General features: G+C 30.3%; 1 protein-coding gene across 2 annotated transcripts in view; it reads left to right on the top strand.

Annotated features, from left to right (window-relative positions):
• LOC113523132 (scavenger receptor class B member 1) overlaps window positions 1–16,448 on the top strand; it is a 99,477-nt gene that overhangs the window by 77,974 nt on the left and 5,055 nt on the right. For both annotated transcript variants that reach the window (XM_052893185.1, XM_052893186.1), the window contains 4 exons: window positions 241–401; window positions 3,369–3,510; window positions 13,647–13,853; window positions 14,317–14,543. In XM_052893185.1, the coding sequence (XP_052749145.1) occupies window positions 241–401; window positions 3,369–3,510; window positions 13,647–13,853; window positions 14,317–14,543 (737 nt within the window). The remainder of the gene's footprint in view (window positions 1–240; window positions 402–3,368; window positions 3,511–13,646; window positions 13,854–14,316; window positions 14,544–16,448) is intronic.

Below are 16,448 nucleotides of genomic sequence, written 5' to 3'. Positions count from 1 at the left end.
TCCACGCGATTCCTCTTGAAAATTATCGTGGTTCATTCTTGATCAATTTAGTCACTATGGGCCAACTGACCTGCCTTCATTTTCACCTATCATCCGTCACTGGTACCCCGCCTCTCTCTCTCTCTCTCTCTCATCGATATCCTCCAGAACAAGCAAGGTTACCATTTTATTTTCATCTCAAAAAATAGGTAGTTAAGATTAATATTAACACAATGTTGATTGTTCCCTATTGTCCAACAGGAATTAGTGCTTCGCCCCGGCTCGATGACGTTCGAGTGGTGGGCGCGGCCCCCGGTGCGGCCGTTCATACGGGTCTACGTGTACAACGTGACCAACGCGGACGAGTTCCTCAACAACGGCTCCAAGCCGGTGCTCAACGAGCTGGGGCCGTATGTCTATTCGTGAGTATAACACGTTACTTTTACCGACCTAAAATTTTTTTATTATTTATTTACCTATTTTATTATTTATCTAAAACAACAAAATATATAATACAGTTTGTTTCAATAGAATTTAGTAACCAATAAGGCAGTCTGCTGATGTCCAAAAGTAGTACAAATTGAAAATTGATTAATTGACTGAATGTTTCAATTATTTACTAATTTAACTTAAAAATAGTTCCGATAATAATTTCAAAAGTTGGTCACTTTTACATTAAATTCTGTTGAAACAAACTATACAATCTTTATTAAAAAATCATGTGTTACTAGATTCTGGTTGGTATATGTTAAAAAGAACCTACAAAAACTCGACGGTTAACACAGATTTCTATTAAGAAGCGTATATTTTTTATACAAATTAAAGTAGAAATGATCATGTGTATCATACGTACTGTGTGGTCCCAATAATGAATGGGCTGTCCCTTCCTTATCCCCATGGGTGTCTTAAGAAACGACTAAGGAAATTTAATAGTCGAGGGATGGGCAGCAGTGTCCCTTTTAAAACATTATCAAAAGCCAAACTGCGGTTGCCCTCCCCCCCCTGCTATGGGGAGCAACTACTGGCAAAATTCCACTAATAGTAAACTACCATAATGTATATCACATTCCTTATGATAATCTATAGGGGAAACCTATATTCAGCAGTGGATTGAAAACTGCTAATATGACAATAATGATGTCGATGAAATACTATGAACATCACATTACACTATAATTTTCATGGGTATCTGTCATTCGTGATATTTTCTGATGACGTAGATGTTATGTTTTCGTATGTAATAATTTAATTCCTATATCATACCATTTAAACTGAGATTAAGCCATAGAATTAGCTCCATCTTGGCGGAAGAACCACGAATAACATAAAAATACCAATGCAGACAACACCATTGTTATATTTATGGGAATATAATTACTTAGACTATCTTCATAAACAATATATGTCTAATATAATTAAGACAGAAAGTCATGTGCCTACATTAACCTCATAAACTCATCAATCGCATATTTTTCCTCAATTTAAAATGAATCATTTGATTTTACCCTTAATCGCATCATAACTATATAAGTTGTTTAGTTTATTTTTAAATAGATTAATTTTATGTGTGTTAATGGGCATTATATTTGATGACATGGATACAGAAATACCTATTGCCACAAGATACCGAAATTAAAGAGATAATATACTGTGCTAAATTAAAAGATATCAGTCAACCATGATGATGACCGGCTATTTTAGTTATTGAAGCTTTATACATATGTCTTTTTATTTTTCGCTAGATCCTCAATTTAAAAGATAGTGACAAAATATATGAATTAAACATTATCTTTTACTAACTTAGTTTTTTAAGTCTTGTAATAACACGAAATGGATTAGGATCCGAATAAAAAGATTATTATTATTAAAAGATTTCATTAGATAAAATAGGTTTATAGGAGATTTTGTGTTTTTATGAATAAGCAAATATTTATGGTAATTAGTTTTTTTTTTCTTTATAAAAAAAAAAGTAAAAAAAAATCATATGTAGTTAAGTAATAGCATATTACTAAGTTACAAAAATATTTTTAAATTGTAGTTGACTATGTTATCAAAAATATTTAGAATCGAATCATATAGCGAAATGGTTTTAGTGAAAAAGATATACAACTGCATTTTAAATTATCTAGACAAACATTGAAAATTATTTTATAGACTTCGGTATGAAGGTAATCACTCTTATAGCGAGAGGCTAAGTAATATGAAATTAGTCATAATGAGATTTGTGTAGAACTATTTTAATCTAAACATCGTGGTTTCAGACTACTTCTCCAAAATATGGAAAATCATCCTGAGTATGATAGCAAGCAGGCTGGACTGTGTGTATGTTAATCACTGCTGCACAATTTCCAATGGAATTGTGCAGCGGTGATATATATTCTGTATACTGCTTAATATATTGCATGTGTGTATGTGTGTGTATGTGTATTGTGTATGTAAATTTGCTAACATTAGTTTTTAAGAATATTGTTACTAATAAATATTTAATGGACCAAAAAGTCTGAAATAAAAATTATTATTATTATTATTATTAAAAAAGATATTTTTACTGAACACATTCGCTTTTAGATCTATAATATTGACAGCTGGCTATTATCAGAAAATCGGAACAAATCCAGATTGTATCATTAGTCTGTATCGATTAATACATGTACGAGTACAAGTCGATTGCACCACATTATATTAATAGACAATAACAAGACAACAGCAAGACATGCAATATTGCATGTTCACTATATCTAGAACTGTTTAAGTAAATTGTATCTTGCAAATATTATAGGTAATTACAAATGTATTATTCCATATTTACAGATAATTCTCTTATGTCCTTTACAATTTTACAATATACAATTATAATAAATACCAACCATTACTATTGTAATAGATATTACATAGTAAATTTGTACGTACAATAATGGCAAAACATAGCCTCTTACCTACGTTTATATAATTAGTAATTTAATTAGTTGCTACTTTAAAAATACTTATGTATGTTTATACAAATAAATATTTGATTGATTTATGTATTGTCCACTTATTTCGTATTTAATTTGTAGAAAATATATTTTTAAATAAACGAGAAAGAATTCATTAAAAAGACGTGCTAATATCGTTTATGAAATATGCCAAGTATAAAAGACTGTAGTTGGAACGTCTAAGAGACATTTTTATACCCATGTTGTTTAAATGAACATGACAAACAGTTTATTGATTATTCTGATACACTATACCTCTCAAGCGTTGCTATTTCTATAGACTAAATTATTATGCATTTAGTATTATAAATAGGTAGTATCTACAAATTAGCCCCGTTCATGCCCTTTTTAGTATATGACTCCGGATGTTCCAGTTAGTTTTCCATCAATTAACATGAACATATTGTTCAACAGGGAAGAATGGGAGAAAGTGAACATAACAGACAACGAGAATGGGACACTCTCGTTCAATTATCGCCGCACGTACACATTCCAACCGGAGCTGAGTGCGGGCCCCGACGACGACGCCGTTGTTGTACCAAACATACCGATGTTGGTGAGTATATTTAAATACACATAGATAAAATTATCTTTTTATGGCAAAGACATACTATATAGTCTGGTACAATAAAACTTAAAATGTAAACAAACAAATAATAAGCCGACCATAAGGCAGTTTATTGTTACTCAATAGTAGTACAGTCCGAACTCGATTAATTCATTCAATAGTGTTACTAATTTCATTTACAATATTTTCTGTGATAATTTCAATACATTTTCATTATATTCTATTAAAACAGACCATAGTGAAATTCAGTAGAGATTTTACTTAATTAACGAAACCAAACTATTCTTTAAATATCAAGAATTAGTTTTATAATAATACCGTCACTGTCGTTGATAATTTTGTATTCAGATTTTGTTTTTATTTTTAATCTTTAGTCTCGCATCCAAAAAGTAGATATTGGTGATCCTTATGAATGCTAAAGAAAATGCGTCTGGAAATCAGCGCTGCATCTGCATCTGACTAGAGACGTGCGTATATAGCAACAGCTGAGGCGGCTCCTATTAACAGCAAAATGTACTGATTTATTGTTGTTTATTTTTTCTGTAGTTATTATTTTTGTTGATAATAAAGGAACTATCTGTTTATCTATCAATATAATATTTTCTATTTGCATTGTTTCGTTATTTATACAATATATTCATATATTACAAATAAAAATGTATTCATTATAACTTCACAAACATAAGATAACCACTATAATATATTATTAGCATGGTGAATCAATGAATATTTATAGTTTACAGTGAGCATAAATACTTTGAAAGATATCTTTTTCTACAATGATAAATATATATGTAAATGAATTTGGATAAAATAAATATCTAGTAATATAATAGGATAGGTGTTAATCAAAACTTATTGTGTACGTTAGTTGCTAATGCCTTTAGAAATAACTATTTATACGTAGGTGTCAGATTATACTCGTAACAGTAAACGTAGGTGTCAGATTATACTCGTAACAGTAAAACAGTAATATATAATCATTTTTAAGTAAAAAAATTAACGGTACAGATTTTTTTAATCAACACGCTGATTACTTCAAATTTCAATTCTTAATGAATAAATAGATGTCCGCACGAAATGTTGAGCGTGTTTGTAAAAAGAATGCTTAGAAAACACCTGTACTGTATGTCAGTACAACTGTTAATAAATCAGAGGTAATGATCATAAAAATATGCGATGATTGTTCAACGGAACGAATGTTGATGTGTCTGCTCACTAACATATTATAAAGTGTTCGAGCCGTTGATGCAACGCGCATCAGTAATCTAATAGCTATTAAATATCGTGCTCCACGTTGTTTTATCAAGATTATGCTTTTAGTTATATCATGTATACCATATTATATTATTAACGTTATTATAATCAAGATTCCATGAGCTTCTTAACTTATCAGAGATTTAAATTTTTCAATCTATTTTGTAAACTATTGTCATTATGATTAACAGAATACGCACTAGGCCTTATATCGCTGATTTATTATTTAAACTTATTATAATTCTTATCTAAAATCTAATTCCAGTTTTTGCTATTTGCATGTTCGTTTATCGCTAATCTACATTATATGTGTTGAAGCATTTAAAAATTGTAGATATTAAAAAAAAAGATAATAAAATATGTAATATAATTCAATTTATTTAACTTTTTAACCCAATGAAATTATATTAAGTATTGTGCTTTCCAACAAGTTTCTATAGATATAGAACCAGCATGTATGAATATTTAACCTTCTCACGCTAAACCTTTAGGTACTAATCTTATACTCACACTATTGCGTTACTAAAAACATTTAAAAGTACTGGATCAAAACCTAATTAAGGCTACCATTCACTGTTAGCACCATTAGCATTATTAGTACTATAAATCTATGACCTACATTTCTGCACTGTCCAGTCAAACAGAGCCACATACAATTACTAGTGAATATAGAGTTTAGTGAACTTACAGGTAATATACTAGTGTATTTAACCTTCTGTAGTTCAGATTAGACCCTAGAGTTTCGATAATATGCCTCGTGGTACGTCTTGTTATTTTTTATTGGTAAAAATCCCACACAGTTTTCATCCCACCGTCCTGACTGTTAGAAAGATTTTGGTGAAGATTTTTCTCACGTAAAGTGTGATTCATCTATGGGTATACTTAATACCGTATTCACGACAATGTGACGATTTAAAAGTGTAAATAAGTCTATCTAAATAAAAGTGACTGTGATAATATGCAACACATGCGTATACAAATATATACATCACGCCTGTCTCCCAAAATATGCACAAAAAATTAAAACTTAGATGAGGATAAGAGAATGTAAAAAAGACCAAACTCACCAAATTTTATATTAGAAATTAGAATAGATTACTAATTCGATTACTTTTCTAAATCGATTACACGATTTACATCAACAAAAATATAATTGTGTGGTGGATTTGAAACAGTGTTTCTCAATGGACAGTTGGTCGGTTCCGCTGCAGTGCACCGCTCCTTGCCGCGACCTACTATGCCGTGCTTGCTGATCGGAATGTAGTTTTTTTTTATCATACCGAGGCCCAGATTCTGTTCAAACGGTGTATGCCGTAGGTTTATGTCGTAAGACTGGTAACATCTTATCTATCAGAATTCAATCATCAACTTTAGAAGTAGATTTTGTACCACAAAGAAAAACACCGACATCAATCATGGAGAAACTAATTATTTCGATTTAAAAACTAAACTACTAGGTCGATTTTGATAAAGTCTCTATGGGACCAATCTGAAAGATAAAGCCTAGCCTTTCAGATAAAAAAAAAAAAAGAATTTTCCAAATTGATTTATAAATGACGGAGTTGTGAGGTAACAAATACAAAAAATACAATCAAAATACTTCTTTTTTTTTAAATTGGTTAAAAGTCCGGTTAAATGCAAGCCTACCTAGTTATTTAGTAGTTTCAACTATAATATGTATAATAAACTTATTGGGTAGCAATCACGCCTGGCCCGTTCACCAAACCGCTAATTTTCCAATCGCTTCACAAATGGATCATAAACTTAACAGTCGTTAACCGATTGCTTTCTTGTTTTCAATATATGGTGCTAATGACATATCAAAGGTACGAAAGCGTGGTGACAATGATCATGGAAAATACCATCTTTTCTATATTACTGTTCGCAACGATAGTTTCAAAAGAAGGAGATTCGCCTATATTCTGTGTTTCGTGTGTGTTACGCGATATCGTCATTAATTCTGATCTGATTTAGATAGGCGTTTTTTTAATCCGTTTTTAAGCAGGTTTACTGCCCTAGGTAGTTTTTTGATTTAGTCACGATTTATAGTCGCTCAAAACTAACTTATGACAACAAAATCCTTAAAAGCAGGTATCATAAAATTTTATTATGAAACTCATTGAGCCAATTGTGAATATATATATATATATATATATATATATATATATATATATATATATATATATATATATATATATATATATATATATATATATATATATATATATATATATATATATATATATCAAATATATTGTTTATATATACCCATATATAAACATATATTATACTTCATTCTCCGCTAAATTGCCAGTTTTGCCAGAAAACTGAGACTCTATTATTATTTACATATCTAGGTGTATATAGCTACTTTTTCTTGTATTATATATTCAATTTTAACTAGGTATTGTTGAGTTTATCTTTAGTTGTACGGATTTTACATTTAAAAATTCTATAGTTTTTTTCAACTTCTCAAACGTTGACTGTAATAGATCCCTCTATGAGATAAGTGCGCCATTCTATATTAAATCTTTTAATATGTCTAATGTAAATTATGTACAATAAAAATAGTACAATAAAATATCTCGCAATCTCCATAATCAAATTTTATGATCTTTCATTACATTGTCAATTTACATATTGTAAATTAAATAGTATTTTAAAATCAAATCAATATTTGGCCTAGAATTTTCCACAGTAAATAAGAAACTATTGTTTTCAATGATCATAGGGCGACAATTTAAAAACAAACCTTTCAACTGTCATCATAAACATTTTGCAAAACATTCCAGCATTACTCTTAATCGCGTGACCGACACGCTCTTGACCAGTTTGTTTTTATAAGCTTTTATAACTTGAATGTATGTTAGTTTGTTTAGATTAATCTTGCCAGCTGAATTAGAGACAATTCCTGATAACTATTTTGGTTCAAATTTTGCATACAATTTTAGTTCTAGTAACAATATAATATGCAATAGTCAATATTGTATTTATTTAAAGAGATTACCGCCACACGATGGCAGATTATGTTTACTCGTATTTTGTCAACTTTTAATATGTGTATTAAATGAAATAATTTGAATATTATGTAATAATACAATGAATATTATCATTAAATTATGTATAATAAAATATCCACAACTATAAGATGCCGGATTACATTACAAAAGCTTGTTTTTAAACAGACTTGATTTACAGTTTTAAATGCTTATGAACTGTTTGTAACTTTACTGTTGCGAAATGTTCATGACCACTGCCCATATAATTATACAACGTTGTCGTGATGTTTTTCCAATATGCAAACGATGCATAGCAATATGGGTTCGGTCGATGAACGCGTTTTACATTTTTATATTTACATTTAATTTACATGCAAGGTTATTGGTAATTCCATAAATTTCTTTAAGGGCATGATAGTAATTAAGCTACCAATTTAACCATGCATAACTTTATACCAAATATTGAATGATTGGTTTTACATACGTATTTAACTTCGGGTAGTATAATAACTTCGACTATGGTATTTAATTAATTTCTGTCATGAAGTAGTGATTAGTAACTAATGTACTATTTTGTTTCATGTTTTATTTCAGTCTATGCAACTTCTGTTACTCTTATTTTAGAAGCGCATTCTGGATTTCAATTTCAAAAACAATTTTGTTTTAATTGAGCCTCGATTTCTGTTGTAAACATAAACTCATAGAAAAAGACACATTCTGTAGAGCTTCATATGACAAAGTTTATATAACGTAAATAGATACATTTTAAAAATTTTGAATTGTACATATATATCTATGCATTAACTTGATAGTAGATACCTACAATTAAAGCTCAACTGCCACGCCTCCTAACATTACCAGTTTAAAATGGACCTGTTGATTATCTAAATATATATACAAATATACTTCCACGGAAACGTACCGTGATCCTCGATTTGTGTCTGAACGTACGAATGTAAATATACTAAAGCACAGATTATTGCAAGCCCACGCTTTATTAGTCAACGGTTCGTGATATTAACATAACATAACGGACCATTCTCCACAAAGATATACCTCGAATGGAAGCGATATGGGGAGTGTTAGCGGATTATTTATTAAAATATAGATACAAATATATAAATATATATAATGCCAGATTTGACACAAAGGATATAGATCCAGCAGTTATTTATGAAACTGAACAAGTTTCCTCAAAGAAAAATATAAGTCGAAATGTCATATAACGATTGAACCCTTATGAACTGTATATTTCGTTTAACAAAGGTGTTAATCTGTTACATTTATGTCGATCAATACCGAATAAAGATTTTACAATTTTATTAATCAGGTTTATAAGTAAGTTTTTTATTAAGTTTTATTTTTTTATATTTTCACTGGTTCCTTGCTTCTAATACTAGATAAGTTAAATGAGACACTATCCTATGTAACCAAAAACGAGTCAATTCAGAATAGTTTATATTCTAAATTGGCTCGAATGAGAATCGAACCAAGCATCTTATTTTAAACAAAGCAACGGTGTTAATGCCATCTACAAAGGTTGTGATTAGTTCAAAATTTTTTTTAATGTAAAATTGAGGTTATTATTAGCTCATCCTCTCTTATGATGATCTCTTATTATTATGTCCTAATGGATAGATAAATACTCCTTATTAGCTATAAAAGATTTATAAAAACGATTATATTAGTAAACTAAACAAAAACAAATATTACAAGAATAAGAATTTTGACTTTTGCTGTTTATGCTAGCTACTAATTAGTAGACATCTATTAAAAGTAATGTAACAAATTTATTATATCACAATGTATACATCTGTATACTCGTAAGTATATAGAAGTACAGAACAGCTATAATAGAATAAAAAAAAACTTGTCTACTAAAAGCAGACATCGTAACATATACGCTCTTTGCGAATATTATCCTACTAATATGATAAAATTGTAAATAGACGATGTCTATACATGAAAATTATTTAAGAAAAATAAGGAGTTTTAATGTAATAATAGACGCTAAACCAATAATATTAAGAAATTTTGTTTGTCTCTTTGTATGTGTGTTCCGGTATCACGCAAAAAGTACTGCACCAAATTGAATGTAGTTGTCTTCTTGAAGTTCAAACTTAAAATCTAATGTATGTTTCTTCTTGATACATCATCCAGAAGTGGTATATTTAATTAGTTTTCCTACTTTTATAAACCACGCATATTCGTAGAGGGCAAAAACTAACATAAAATTAAGGACTTAGATTTGCAAATTTATTTTGGTTACAATTATTAAAAATTACCACAGTATATTATTGCCATTTGATCTAATCATTAACACGATTTCTTTTTATTTCTTTTTTATTAACTTATATTATTATTATCGACATAGAAACTAATATAAAAAATGTAATATATATGCATATAAAATATATAACCTTATACTCAGTACATATATTATATATAACTTATATAACCTCACGTACGCGTAAACGCATTTGTTACAAGGTAAAAGCTATTGTTGAATAACTTAGCGTGTAAGTACAGAACTGCATTGTTATATGTTTAAGTTAAAAAACAAGGTTTAAAATTATGTTATATTTCTACACAACGAAATTAGTGTACAATTCTGTCTAACAATTGAAAAGGCCGTGGGTACGACTATAAATGAATGAAATGTTAGAAGGAAAGAGAATGGATTTCCATTAGTGTTGAATTAAAGCCATTATTATTTGACTATAAGAACATAATATGTTTTTATGTGTAGATACCTATTATATGTAGATACTTTTATAAATAAATATGTGAGTTTAAAAACTCATTTAGTTATATAAAATAATAGGTTTGGTCTGACAATCTATCTTGAGATTTCATATTATTACTCAGTCAAACGTTCTTCTTTATTCTTTATTGTACACAAAAGGTTATTGAAATGTAAAAACAAACATAATAGTGCACAAGGGCGCGCTTAAAATAGAATATTTCCAGTAATATAAAAAGTGACAGTTCATTAGTAGTTACAGTCATACATTTTAAATTGACTTATAGACCGGTCATAATGGCAATTGGTAATTGATCATGTATATGGTCAAAAATTTATGTCAATCACTTTGTTGTAAATTGTAATTAAATGATGCTGCATTACATCTACTTCGATATCGTTCAACTACTCCTAATTGCCAAGAAAACTGGTATCTTACCACTCGTACTGGTATCGTACTCTTTTAAATTAAAGTCATCACCATACTATATATACATAGATATTTAATCACGTAAAATATTTTGCACTATCCATTATCTTGTAACTCGCCGAAAAATCCCATTCTAATATAACAATTATTACGAGCCTAAATTTCCCATTAATACAGATTGCATATACCTACAAATTTTCTGTAAAAAATATCTAATAGACAGCGAAACTCGTATCAAATTTAATTGTATGATTTAAAAAAAAAATAATCGGACAAGTGGACGTATGCTACTTTGTTTTTCACTATTTACAGAACATATCATTCAATCGATCGCTATGAAAAATAAATATATATTCACAGACAGGATGCCTTCCGGGTTTTATAGTTGAAAATATGAATACACACTTGCCTTTCTCCGGGTACACTAACAGTCATGCTCTGATTGTGTCACATCGCATGAGCGCTTCTATAATCATTTACAAACCGATACGGTAATATGAGTTGCTATTATATATGAGACTTCCACGCCTTCTAAGAGAACTTTTAAATAATTACACAACATTAATAATGTATTGAACGATCACACCATTTGTTTAGCCTGATGCTAAAGTAGAATTAGTGATTCGTCTTTAAGGTATCACGCTTTTACCAATTTCTATGATGAAACAGCAATGTTGATTTTATTGAAGAGCAAAATTGCTTTTAAACAACCACGTTTTTTATTATTGGAGATAGTTGCGCATAAGGAGTATCAAAGTGGCCTCACCGTTTAGTTATTTAAATAATTTTATTGACCAAAATAGAATATGGAGCAAAAGGCGATCTTAATGATAGTAGAATTCTCTACCAGTCAACCTTTGGGATGAACAGTGAATCAATGGCACCAATTATTACTACATTTCATCAGGCTTATGGGTAAAAATGGACGCAAATAGGAGCCCAGCAATTAGCAGTTACATATTTATTTGTAATAGGTATATGACACTTCTAGTTTGTTTTTTAAATAATTACATCTTGATCTGCACCTGACCTGTCCCACAGTCCTTTTGTGGAATGTACAAATAGAAACCACTATTTTTGTTTAAATTAGCATATATTTTATAACGGCATTATTACAGTTAGTTATCTTCTGTATTGTCGATGCTTGACGGCGGGAAACAAGCGTGAATGTATGACGATACTTGGGATCATACTATTTTTTTTTCACGTAGTAGTATTTTAAAAGATATTTTTTGTTTGTATAAAAACTCTACAACCAGTTCAATTAATTTTAAAATTTTACATTATAAACTAGCTAGGATTTTATGATACGTATCGATATCAATATTTTGGATAAAGGCATATCATAAATAGTTGTATAACACTATTAGTATTCATTTATTTTATTGTATTGGTACTTCTTGATGTTTGCATGGATTAATTTTCCAGTTTCGTCAGTATAAGCATAGTGCCGACTCTTCACAAATGTAGTGATTATCTTCTCTGTACCTATATTATCTGAGGATATGTACAAATATGTCATTGGTATAGGTATGTTTACCTAATGCTTCAATTAATTATTGATTTTATTGAACCTGCTTCTATTCATTGACGTCACGTTCAGCACTAATGACATCTATCATATAAATTATTACTATTTTATTGTAAAATGTTGTGACATAAGACTATAATGCGCGTGTGTCGACGTGAAACCTTGCTGCCTTGATCTCTGAGCTTCTGAGTCAAGGTGTCCGGGAAGTAACCTTTTGTGGACTGATGAAAGGACTTGTTTTTTAGTAAATTATAATTGAGCTTAATATGTATATTCATGATGGCGTGTAATTTTACATGAAAATACCATTCATCATCATCATTATCATATTAACTGTTACTTGTCCGCTGCTGAACATAGGCCTCCCCCTTGCGGGGTTTTGCCAGTAGTTGCCACGTTTGGCAGGTGGGTTGACAACCGCAGTTAGGCTTTTAGTGACGTTTTAAGAGAGACGCTGCTGCCTATCCCTCAACTATTAAGTTAAGGAAAAGAAGCGATGGCTCATTTTATGCTGGAAACATACGGTGAAACGTCATTATCACTAGCTAATTATAGAATAAAAAACCTTAAGTACAAGAAGACATTACTGTCAGAAAGTTCATGAGATGGATCGTCTACCATATTACACATTAAAATGTGTTTAATTTAATTCGGGAAATACCAGTTGGAATCAGATTTAACCAAATTGGTTTATCGAAGGTTCCTTGCGAAGGTTACAGTTCGTAACCTACGTCCTTACGAATAATAAGCTATAAGGAAATAAAAAGGGCAGTTAATTATAACGTTAATAATAACAGATTTTTTATTTCCTTATAGCTTATTTACTCACTCATTTCCACTAACTTTTACCAACAACCTGATTCACCCATTTACTATACTTATTTTCTCTGAGATCTGAATTCAAATTTTCTACTCTACGTCAATTTTAATCGAAATTGGTTTAACTGTGTTGTGAGAAAAACCACGTAGATAGACACATTTTAGACTATTAAATATGAATCTAAACCGCTAGAAACCGTCTTAAATTTTTTGTCATTGCCAAAGGTTCTAAATCAAGCGAATTTCATTTATTTAATAGATTTCTGTCATTAATCTTAGGGAACTACATCGATCATTTTAAGAATATATGACTCATCATTTATTATACGTGTTATTTGTTTCCAGAGCGCTACATCCCAGTCTAAGCATGCAGCGCGGTTCCTCCGCCTGGCAATGGCGTCAATTATGGATATTCTCAAGATCAAACCATTCGTGGAAGTGTCAGTGGGGCAACTGCTGTGGGGATATGAAGATCCGCTCCTCAAATTGGCCAAAGACGTGGTGTCCAAAGAACAAAAGCTTCCTTATGAGGAGTTTGGGCTGTTGTATGGGGTAAGTTCTTTATATAAATTTGAACGCCTATTTTGTTATTGTCTATTAATATAAACAACACCATACATAAAGGAATAACGACCACCGCTACGTCCATAGTGTCCTAAGAGGTCCGACCTAAAACACCCAGATCCAAGCCGATTTAGAAAAGTTCATTTACACAAAACATTGCTACTATCATTACCTGTTACATGGACGTCGTCATCTCATAAGGGGTGCTATGGGTAATATACAATGCCATATTTTGTTTTTGTTTTATCTAAATTGATATAGCAGACAAGTTGATGATCCACCTAATGGAAAGTTGTAACCTTCGCCTATAAACGAACAATGCCATAGATATCATAGAGTATACTGTCTTGTTGTTAATATTTAATTGTCACATACTAATTTACTTCATCAACTTGTTTGGAAAATAATATAATAGGCCATTAGTAAAGTTCTTATTTGATATTTTTCACAGAAAAATGGAACATCACCAGACGTGGTGACGATGTTCACTGGCGCCGACGATATGTCCAACTACGGTATATTCCAACGGTACAACATGCGCGAGAGACTGCCCCACTGGACCACGGACCAATGCAATAGCATATCAGGGTCGGACGGCTCCATATTCCCACCGCACATCACCAAGAATGACACATTAAGAGTTTATGACAAAGACTTGTGCCGACTATTACCTCTTAGGTGAGTGTTTTTGCCATTTACTGTATTTGGAACTCTTAAATCCAAGAATTAGCGTTACCAGACGAAGTGGCAGTAAAAATCAATTAGAGGGCTTTACGAGCTTACGGCTTACGGCTCGTACTTGGTTGCCAGAAACCTCCATGTCACATCGAGCACCGACCAAGGGCCATTGTTTGTTATACAAAGTTCATTCATTTACATATGTTATTAATGTCATATTCTCGTATATTCATGTAAAATGTTTGTGTTTTTCGTCCTACGAGTATACGAGTATGAAACCAATTTTTTGTAGTTCCGGCCATTTGCACAAACATGGTGGCCAACTACTCGTGTATTCCACATATTAATTTCATTTTTAAAGAAGGTCCAAAATGCTGATATTTATAAAAAAAAAACTTTGCCAACTTTAATAAAAAAAAATATTTCTTACAGTTAATATAAGTGTTTATAGTATTACGCCTTTATGTATAAAACGTCAAAAATCTCATAAATACATTATAATTATTGAAATGATCCTTTGCGTTAAATTCCCAATTTGAAAGCAAGTGATAAAACTCTTCAATAGCTAAAATACCTTGTATGAAGTTTTAGTTATTATGAATAAAGGTTTAAAAATGAACGTGTTGACTTTATTTAACTGTATGTTTATATTGTGACTACAGTTAAATATGTATTTACTTATTCAATACATTGAATAAATAAAAAAAAGGTAACAAAACTCTTTTAATAGTTAAGTATGTTTGGAAGATTTAGTCTTATATATACTCTTTACTAACAGAACACCAACATTACTACAGGTTGCAAAAAGACCGATTATAAAGTTCGAGGAACTGATGCTGATGACTGGAGAGATGTTTAAGTGACGATCTCATAGCGTTATCATAATATAAATAGCAGTAGTGTTATTTTGCCTCTATAACATAGAGTGATGACCTTAAAATACTGCACGAAGTCAATGTGCAATAGCTGAACTAGAATCGTATTTAACCATATTTACCGTGGCTAAATCTAAATATAAGAAAGACTCATTCAACCTAATTATGATTATATGATGAAAATTTCATTTTAATCTCGTACATAATCATCACCATACAGTCTATCTTTTCTGTTTAAATCAGCATAATGCATGCACGATATCAAATTGTCCGCTTAGGACGATTGTTATCGTTCGTGCAGCAAAAGTGAACGTGTCAAACAAAGGCTGCTGCACTCATATTGCCTACATGGAAACTGAACGTTATCACACCGACACGTAATTTATTGTTCGTAATAATATTACTGTATTGTTACCTGTGACGCGTCATAATTACAATGAAAATACATTAAATTTACTATTTATAAAGGAATTTAATTTTAATAATAATGCAAATAATAAAATTTCATAAAATTTATCTATTTAGTTATAAATATATGCATTAATTACTGTTATCTTAAATTATATCTTATATTGAACATATTTTGCATAAATAATTAAACAACTAAACAACATCCTTATACTGTCATATTTATATTTATTATTATTTTAATTAAACATGTTGTTCAAACGTAAACAAAATTATATATTATGATGTACTCCTATTTAAAACGTAAATGAAGACTAATAATGACTAATAACTATTTCCTTTGTTGATTCTAAGTTAGATAAGACTTAAATCTAGCAAAGTGATTTCTGTTAGAACTAAAAAATGTTTAGTTTTACGCGAAGATACCTTATGAAATACGAATAATATTGTCTAGAGTAAAATTTTCAAAATAACCGATTCCGCTCCAATGTAATCGCCTTGGCTCGTTTATATTAAGAAAACATAAACTAGTCTGGCTTGAAAACGCTCAAAGCACTGGATCAATAAACTTAAATTTTAAGGTCACTGAATCGATAAACATAAATTCTAAGATCTTTTGGAT

This window comes from Galleria mellonella, unplaced genomic scaffold, assembly GCF_026898425.1.
Source record: "Galleria mellonella isolate WM207_F2 unplaced genomic scaffold, CSIRO_AGI_GalMel_v1 utg172, whole genome shotgun sequence".
Lineage (NCBI taxonomy): Eukaryota > Metazoa > Arthropoda > Insecta > Lepidoptera > Pyralidae > Galleria > Galleria mellonella.
Note: the sequence above shows the minus strand (reverse complement) of the source record. Positions and strands in the feature narration are given on the sequence as shown.